Consider the following 9481-nt stretch of genomic DNA (forward strand, 5'->3'; position numbering starts at 1 on the left):
ATGCCAAGTAAGGCTAAAACAAGAACATAATGGGTGTGATAAAGCCTAAGCCTTTCCAGTAATGTGAATGTTACACTGATTTGAGGAGAAAACACACTTTATTATGATCTGATCTGGCTCTCTCATCAGTGACAACATGAAATTCCTCACTGGTGATGACTATTCAAGGTGGCACTGGGATGGGCCCACCGCTTCACAGATCCACCTCCAGAGCTTGACTAAAGGCCTTGAGACCAAATGATGAGGTAAATGCAAAAGGCATGCCACCAACAAACCTGCCCAGACCAACTCTCAGAGGCAGATAGATGACCATTAGCTTGGATTATGCAACCAATAAGTGGCACTGTGGCTGTGCCTGCTGCCTGCAGGCCAAACAACAGTCTCAGATGGTAAATATTATTCACAGGTAGACTGGGTAAACACACGGGAAACTACCCCGTGTTCTTAAATGCAGGAGGTTAAACCTGACCGGCTACAGGATCAGAAACAGTTTGCAGCAGAACTTGGTTAGTATTAGCCGGGCTGCTAGCTGAATTTAACGTCCACACCAAAATCCGCGAAAGGCCACGAGTAAGTTTCCAAAACAGTTATCCCCAAGTAGACTTAACAACAGGGTAAATATTTTAAAATTGGAGGCTAAATGATACAGCTGTGTGGCAGCATGCTGTATCAGGGGGAATGGAGTAGCTAGTATTCGCTCCAACGGTTCAGCGGGCAGTCGTGCGCCGAGTGACGGCGGCGACTTGCCGCTCTGACGGACAGTCACACCGTCGCTGACTCGGTGGGCTTTGTAGCCAACGGCCAGTTTTAACGGTTGCGAGGAAATTTAAAAGGTTGCCTCCTGAGGTTAACTCAGTTCGTTTGCCATCGTCACTGACAATATTTCGCCTCCCGCCGCACTGCTAGCGCTTTTAGTGAATGTTAAGCTACAGCTCGTAGTGCAACTGGGAGCGTGAACGCGTTGTGTAACGTTAATTGACGTAAAATAGTGTTACCGTAACACCACCTTGTCGGTGTTCCTCGCCGTTTAGCTAGCTAAACAGAGCATAAAACACCACAACACCCATCCGCACTGACTTCGCCTTAGTTAACACTTGCAGTTGCAATGGCGGGTTGTAACGCTGGAGCAGCAACAGACCTGTGAAATGTCATGAAAACAAATTCAGTCACTCACCGGAGGCATCCTCATCTTCACGTCGAGTCCCGCGGAGCCCCTCCGTCACTATCCGTCATAGCTAATCGCCTTTGAAAGCTATTTTTGAGTATCCTCGTGTCGACCCTCCGCTGCCTGCTCAACTCACACAGTCCAAGTCGGAAAGTACAGCCTGTAGTCTACCGTAGTTGTGCGACAGCACTCAAGGATCCCTCCCCCAAGGTTTAATATTGGGAAAATAAGGAGCTACGTCAAGGCAACCAGAATGGAAATCCCATACTTCCGGTTATATACTTCGGAATAAAACTCCTATTTGTAAACGTGAAGCTACACTATGAATTTGCTATGAGTGTTATTACCGTTACTCTTGTACTCAAAATTTTACTTAAATACCCGTCTTCTCTCAAAAATGTGTTTAGCTTATTGTTACTTTACTTGGATATTTCATCTTTACTGTGCAGAATGATGTATGTGCAGAGTTTGACACTAGAAGCTTTTTTTTTTTACATTCATCTTCTTAAAGGTGAAAGTCTCCTGTGCTCACCTTAAATCTGAGTTCAGGACATGCATTACAAGATGAGTTTGTGACATGACAACTAATAGTTTGGAGGACAGCTGTGGTCCAGTATGCAATTTACATATTTGTGGAAATTGGAAACTTGATGCCTCCAGTGCACATACACTGAAAATGAACCTGTCAGTGGAGGAGGAGGCATCCTGTGTCCAGTCATTAAAGTTTGAAAATGAACAATGTTTGCATTTTCATAGATTCTGTATTTTTCACATTTTTTGTGCAAAAAATATATCAGACACAAATTACTATTAAAAGCAGAGTATTTTTATGTCTTAAACATGCAATGTATCAAATATTCTCAGAAGAAATGTACTTTATGTATCAAAAGTAATTATGCAGCAGATACACTGTATATTAACAATATACCATGTATGTCTTTATTGGAGGTTTCTACCAATGCAAAAGTGCAATATTTCCCTCTAACATAGGTGAAGTAGAGGTATAAAGTAGCATACAATTGAAGCACAGATACCTCATACTTGTATATAACTACCAGAATAAGTGTAGCCTATTTCCTTTATATACACAAGCAGCGTTTAATCAATCATCCCATTAAAAACTGGTTCCATCTCTGTCCTTCACACCCCTTAGCTCAGTGAGCTCTTATTTTCAAAGCGACTACACACAGTTTCCGGTTTTGATGCCGCTGCCGCTGTCTGACTTGCCGCAGCTGTGGAACGGTTCAGCTCCTCCAGCTCCTGTGCTGCGGTCCAGCCGCCGCAGCAGCGGCAGTGGCAGCAGGGACATTTTGGCTCAAACGGGGCTGGAGGTGGTGTGGTTGAGCCCCGGGGCGGGTCCGTAGCTCCGTCCCGCTTACGGGCAGGACACGCATGAGCCAAAATGGCACATTCATCCCGGGTAACCTTGTCAGACCTCCGCCGCTTCAGAGAGGATGACAGCTGCGGCCCATTGATCGGCACGATGCAGCAGAGGAGCGTCAGAGGTGATCGATGAAACGGGATGTGACAGTGTTGGCGGGGCTGTAGTGATGTGTACAACCCACCCAAACTCCGTTAACCCCTCCTCATTTACAGACCTAATCAGAGTTTAACAACAAATTATCTGAGTGAATCAATAATGAACCAACTGCTGTCAGTTTAGATTGATAAATACTTTAGAAAATTGCAAAAAATAATGCGCAAAGACTCCTGACCCCAGCTGAGCCCAATGTGATGTAGTAAAATAACTTATATACTGTAACAGACAAAAAATAATCATTAAAGCACATACAAAATACATTAGAAAGTAATCTACAAAAGAGTCTGTTTTTACGTGAAAAATGACAATTGCAGTGTAATGCAGTTAAAAGCAATGTTCCTAATATTTCCATTTATTTCGGCTACTTCACACTTGTACTCCACTACATGTCAGAGAGAAATCTTGATTCATTTCCATCACATTTATTTGACAGCTGTAATTAAGAGTTATTAAATAAAATTGTGATACTCCAAGTACATCATACACAAAATATTCTACTTCTGTGTCAAATTTTGAGAGCAGGACTTAATATTTAAATGTATATGTTCTGTTGCTACTTTTAAGAATATGAGTACTTCTTCCACCACTGTTGATGCTCTTTCATTTGAATTCGTCCAGCACTGCTGCAAATCCTCATAGCAAATTTATCCAACAGATGCAAAATAGAATTAGTTGTGCAGTTTTAACTGAATAAAGTTTAGTTTTAAAATATAATTGTTTTTGTTTGCAGTGAAACTTTTCATTTACCCCCCACACTGTTATGGCACAACACATCATATATCAATGAATTAGAGGAAGTGTACAGGAAGAGGCCCACTGTGGGGCTTTTAATAAGCTTTTTGTTCTATTTATAAAATGAGCATCTGTTACAAATACTTTACATATAAAGGCCTTAACCAGCACTTCACTTTTTGTTTCCCATTAGCCGCCATTGAGGTGTCAAGTATTCTTCTAGTGGTCAAAACAAGCCTGAAGTCAAGAAATACAGAGAAACAGTAGCCCAAAAATGTTTTATTAAATTCATAAATCACCATGATGTAAAGTGAATTCGTCACTCACTTTAATATACAATCTCTTAAATACTAGTCATGTTTAATCATGTAGAAAGCTTATTTCTAAAGCAGTTGGAGTCCTCGTTTCTCGGTGTGTCCACAGCCTACTGAAATCAAAACCTACTGTATCTGCATGTCGCTGTTGTGTCGTTGTGGCAGGCTAACCCGACGCGGTTCACGTCTCCAGAGATGATGCATTGCACCTTTAACAACCGTTTCCCCACAAGAGGAAATGCCCTTTGTGAGTCCGTGAGCAGGTTTAAAAAAAAAAAAAAAACGGTTGATGGAGGAAAAAGCATTCATCAGTTTGCTTCATTCTTTGAGGCTTCATCAAAGTTCTCCACAAGATCTGTGAGAGAGAAAACAACAAAGCATCAAGATCCTGTTCTGGGGAGCAGACGCGCAGTATTTGATGAAAGTGACACGAACATTAGTGAGTTTCATCCTTTATTGTCAAAAAACATTTTCTAACGTCCTACAACTGAAAAGTTGATATAAAGCACTTGAAAAGCAGGATGCAGATAAGATGATCTAAAGCTGAACACGACCAGAGATTTTCTTCGTTGGCAAAATAGTTAAACCTCCCTGAACAGGTGTAGTTTTAGATACAAACGCTAAGAAGTATCTACAAAAGTGACATTGAACAGAAGGAGAAGTTTCATCATGAGCCCCGGAGAGCATGATGATCTCTCAATAAATGAAAGCAGTAAGTATCTACCTGGTACATCGTCGTCCTCTTCTTCTGCAATTTCCTCCTTGACTGCTTTCATGTCCATCGCTGCAAAATGCATAAAGAAAAAAACAAATTAATCAAAAGAAAATTCTGCAGACTTATGTAAATAAACGTCCCAGAATCTTTGTAAAACTCCACAAAGTTTGCATTTCTTTATCTTTCCTTAATGTGGCTGCATTGTCCTCACAAAAATGTCCTTTTCTGTCCCACACTGTCTCAACATGTCTCTCTCTTGTTTTGCTAACCTTCTGCAAAAATGAAAAAGGTAAAGCTCAGCATGGAAAAAATAAGAATGTCTCTGTGACGACTGGACAAACTGGTGCTGTGATCAAAAGCTCAAAGACAGCGACTAAAGGGACCTTTCGGTGAGACTGTCAGGTGCCACTCTGGATTTGGACTCTGGATTTGGACTCTGGATTTGGACTCTGGATTTGGACTCTGCTGTGTTGCAAGAGTTTACTAGCAGACCTTTCCTCACCATCCTTCACTGTGGGACTGTCTGCAATATCACATGATTAGTTCTGTTGCCAGGTGAAAGAGCCGCTCCTGTTTCCCGCTTCACTGAGTTTATTTCCATCTACGTGCACACGCAAAGGTCAACAGCTTCAAACTCGATCATCTAGAGGCTCAAACAGTGTGCTGGGCGTCTGCACCTTCATTAAAAATCAGTCTCTAAATCAGGCATGTCAAACTCATTCGATAAAGGGCCGTGTGGCTGCAGGTTTTTGTTCCAACCAAGGAGGAGCACACTAGGCCAACCAATCAACATCAAGGGATCACTTCACTTATCATCTGAAGACTGAGATCAGCTGATTAATTGATTCCAGCCTGGTGTGCTCCTCCTTGGTTGGAACGAAAACCTGCAGCCACACGGCCCTTTATGGAATGAGTTTGACATGCCTGCTGAGATTTTTTCCTGTTGTAGTTTTTGCTCTTTCCTTGCAGCCCTCTTCAGTTTTTGTAGCCAGAATAACCAGTTTCACAATTACAGATTGAAGCCTCTGGATCTCATGTGAGTCTAAACAAACGAACAAACAAACAAACCACAGCTGCACAAAGCTGTCAAACAAGTACGCTGATATGTGAAAGGAAGCATGTGCAGCAACCACGACAAGCTGCCTTTAACGTCTCGGCCACTTCTAAGTTAGCAAGATGTACTGTTTGCCAACATGGAGGCCCAAACTCTGGCCCTGTGGTTGAAAGGCGGTGGCTTCTCTCCCTACAGCATCCTTCCCTCTCACCCAAGCATTCATAAAATCAGATGACTTGGCTGACGCCTCTCAAACTAAGACGACCCCTGATACTACACGACCAGAGAACCCCGACATTGTGACGGCGAGCGTTTAAGCGCGCACGCGTCTTCGTGTGTGTGCTCACACTGCCGTGGGAACTGCTCGGCCAGCTTCCGCAGGCTGCTGAGGCTGTCGGCTCCCAGCTGGCTCAGGATGCCCGGGAGCATCTCCGTCAGCTGCTTGGTCTCAGCGTGGCCCGTGATGGCGAAGGTGTTGGCAGACAGAGACGCCTGCACTTTGGGGTTGTTGAAGTGGATCACTGTCCCATCATCTTTTATCATATTCACCTGCGAAAAAAGAACCAAAAACACACAGTCGCATTAAGAGCTAATTAAAGCTGACACGATTTTGCACCGTAAAGACATGTTATGTTGTAATAAATTATCTCATGTGCCCGTCGTAGACATGAAGGTGATGCACTGAGCGACACTTAAATTACAACTAGTAAACTAAAAAGGGGTAAACTGACATGGAAAACACAGCTGTGCATCAATTGTAACATCCCAAACGTCAACAGCTTATTGAACATGCAACATTCTTTATTTACACTGCCAAAAATTACAACTTTTTCTCGAAAGGGCTTTACAGCACCCTCTATCACAGCCTACTCCTCGACACTTGAAATAAAACTTTCACAAAAACTGTCGTAAACTAGATCTTAGGGGCCTTTCACAGCTAACTCTTTTGGCCCAGACTTTTGTACTTTTTAGTTTGATCTGAACCAAAATTACAGGTGTGAAACTTCCCCCGGACCACAGTCTGAACCAAACAGCCGAACCTCGGTCGGAAAAGAGGGGGCCTCGGTCTGGATCGAAGAGAACCATGGTTCAGCCCATTTCTAGCGTGAAAACAATTTTTGGACGGTTTCGACTTTTGGACCAGTTACAGGAAGTTACGACAGTATTTTGTCTGAACTGGAGAAAAAATGAGCCGCGGTGGCACACGGGGAGAAAAATATGGGCTGACGAAGTTTTAGAAAAGTAAGAAAAATGCCAACATCTTCCAGGTATTTTTAAAGAGGATGAGAGAGAGAGAGCGAGGATGAGGAAGCTCATTTGGTGAATTTGAACTAGTCTTGAGTCTTGGACTTGAACTTGGTGCTGCTATTATAGTTGCAATGAAAGAAAATCTGTTCATTAATTTTTCCTCCATTAATTCAAACGGCGACAGAAGGCTACCTGCTGAATTGACAGTGACATCAGAAACATGCCCGTTCATAAACCAATCAATGTGAAGAACAGGGAGATCCAGGCAGCATATGTCATATGCAAAGTTCTTTGGTGTGCTAACATGGATGAGACAAAATGAATTTTGTGCATCAAGTTAGCGTCTTATCCTCACGTTTTATCTGATTTTTATGCTTTGATTTATCTGAAACACTTTGTGGGAGCTTGTTGGAGAAAAGCCCTCTAATAATAAACCAGAGGACAAGATTGGAGAACGCTTTGGTCGGGATCTCCCTGTCTTTTATCTTTCCTCATCAGGACTCTCAGACTAAAAAACAGCTACATCTACAGCACAATGACATTAGTTTTTCTTTGATAGCTCACCTCTTCTATTCCTGCAATGTTGTTCACTGCCAGTTTCTTCAGAGAGCCCTGGAGCTTTTTGTCATCGGCTGTAGCCGTTTTGTGAACAACCTTTTTCTTCCTGCGGGCTGTTCCCTGAGGAAAGAACAGGTGTGAGTGTCAAAAAAGGATTACATAGCTGAATTAACCAAAATGTCAAATACAGTTCAACACCACTGGGTCACATCTGTATATGGGCCAATTTTTCCATTAAATCATGGACACATTAGTTACTCATTTCTAAATAACAGGTGTGGTGAAGCATTTTCGAACACGTGGTTAAAAATATGGTAACACAACAAATGACCTGTTACTGTGCTGTAAAAGAGCAGCTTTCTCCAAACCTCTGAGGGTGCTTTTAAGTCAGTTATTTCACTTAAACAAGCTTTTACTAAAGTAGTGTATTTCACTAAAACAGTCCTACTAATTGCCACACATTGGTCTACTTTCTAATGCTATTGGCTGAAAGGACATGAACCCCTGTAAGTGCTTCTGCTGCACTAGTAAGCTAAATACTGTCCACACAAAAGTGAACCGATTCCCTAAAACTCCAAGTGACTTCGGTTAAGTGCAGAAAGTTAAAAAGCCTTTCTTTTAATGGCTACACAATTAGAAATAAGACTCTCCGTACGTTCAAGGGACCTGGAAAACTGTAAGGCCATTTGCAGGAAAGAAAAGTACTCAGTGACACTTTATTTTTACTATTTTCAATTCTTCCACTTAATTTCCACAAATTTGAACACAGGATTCTGACGTCCAAGAAGTCAAACCCATCAGTTACCTCCTTTCTTTATAAAAGAGATCAATAACTTTTGGTGGGAATACATTAAAGCACATTTTCTTTTTACTATTCAAGTAGCAACTTCAACAAAGATCTTACACACCATAAAACATGCTGAAGAGAAGTAACTGTCTTTGTGAGTACAAGTGGCCGACAGTTTCAGGGATATTTTTGTTGTATGGGGTAAAATACCAAAATAAGGTAAAAGTCCTTGAATTTGAGAATGTGGTGCAATCTGGAAAAGGGCAAAAGGCCTCTGTCAGAGCAAAGATAACAAATAACGCCACCTAGTGTGTGGCTGACGACCTCAATAAATTTGAACAAAGCCACAGATGATCGGGCCAATGCTCTCCTCCATAAAGGGAATGCTGAGGTCAGGAGAAAGATTTGGCAGATGCTGAATGCCATCACACTCCTTAAAATGAGCAACTGAGCAAATGACAGGCCAAAACTGAAAGCCCTGGTTGAGATTTCAACACTGGGCATTGCACTGATTGATTGAAAACATATCGAATAGTATGTCCAAAAAAAAAAAATGGTAGCAGACATACCTTTCCACCTATCCGGACTTCTGCCTGAAGTTTGGCAAGCTTTTCTTGATTCATAGTGTTCTGTTTGGAAATCAAAAATAACAACTTCAACATTGCGTTGTTCTCGTGCTTTTCACAAGACCCAATCACAAACAGAAAACACAGGTTTCCACAGCTAGATATCAACACGCAGTTAAGTGGAGCACATGTGATTAGCTACTTGTTGAAATGCGATGGTCACATTAACTTGCAAGTTAGGCAATCAGACTTACAACACGTTTTCACACATTCGCACTGAGTTAGCAACCTGCTAACAGATCAGCTGACAGTTATAGTAAAATAATCATGACAAAAAGAACTACCATCAATTGAATAGATAGAAAAAGAAAAGTATCTAGAACCACATTCTAATATGACATGTACGTCTAACATAGATAACTGCAGCTACTTCGGTTGCTAACTGGAAGGCTAATTTAGCTAATATTAGCATAGTGGCTAAAGACAAGATAAACGAACTGTATTTTTGTTCCTAGCAAGGCAAACTACTGACATCGACTTCAAATCAAATAATAAAACAAATCGGCTCGGATGTTAACCACAAAATGATATTATTTTTTACCTTCTAACAGGAATAATCTGACAGTCAGTTGAGCTGATCTCGCTACTAATGAGGTTGAAGCGGTGCACCTTAAACCCGCGTCAAGTAACAGCAGTTAAAGGTACTTCCTATTAAAATTTTCATAATTAAATTGCCATGGCTCACACAACAGTGCAATTTACATCTTTGCACGGCAAATGTTAATGGTCAGGAGAGAAAGAT

At 41.7% G+C, this 9481-nt stretch overlaps 2 protein-coding genes across 3 annotated transcripts in view; both read right to left on the minus strand.

Annotated features, from left to right (window-relative positions):
• The window catches only part of zfyve9a (zinc finger, FYVE domain containing 9a), a 30177-nt gene extending 28874 nt beyond the window's left edge, over positions 1 to 1303 (minus strand). For both annotated transcript variants that reach the window (XM_041948348.1, XM_041948347.1), the window contains exon 1: positions 1175 to 1303. The gene's annotated coding sequence lies outside the window, so the exon portion shown is untranslated. The remainder of the gene's footprint in view (positions 1 to 1174) is intronic.
• A 2393-nt stretch (positions 1304 to 3696) lies between these two features.
• Positions 3697 to 9360, minus strand: LOC121614968 (transcription factor BTF3 homolog 4-like). The gene is made up of 6 exons (XM_041949077.1): positions 9281 to 9360; positions 8683 to 8742; positions 7333 to 7446; positions 5868 to 6069; positions 4476 to 4535; positions 3697 to 4106 (listed from the first exon to the last, which is right to left on the minus strand). The coding sequence occupies exons 2-6, from the start codon at positions 8734 to 8736 to the stop codon at positions 4060 to 4062; spliced, it is 477 nt and encodes a 158-aa protein (XP_041805011.1). The 5' UTR covers positions 8737 to 8742; positions 9281 to 9360; the 3' UTR covers positions 3697 to 4059.
• Between the last annotated feature and the right edge of the window lie 121 nt (positions 9361 to 9481).

Source organism: Chelmon rostratus, chromosome 12, assembly GCF_017976325.1.
Source record: "Chelmon rostratus isolate fCheRos1 chromosome 12, fCheRos1.pri, whole genome shotgun sequence".
Taxonomy (NCBI): domain Eukaryota; kingdom Metazoa; phylum Chordata; class Actinopteri; order Chaetodontiformes; family Chaetodontidae; genus Chelmon; species Chelmon rostratus.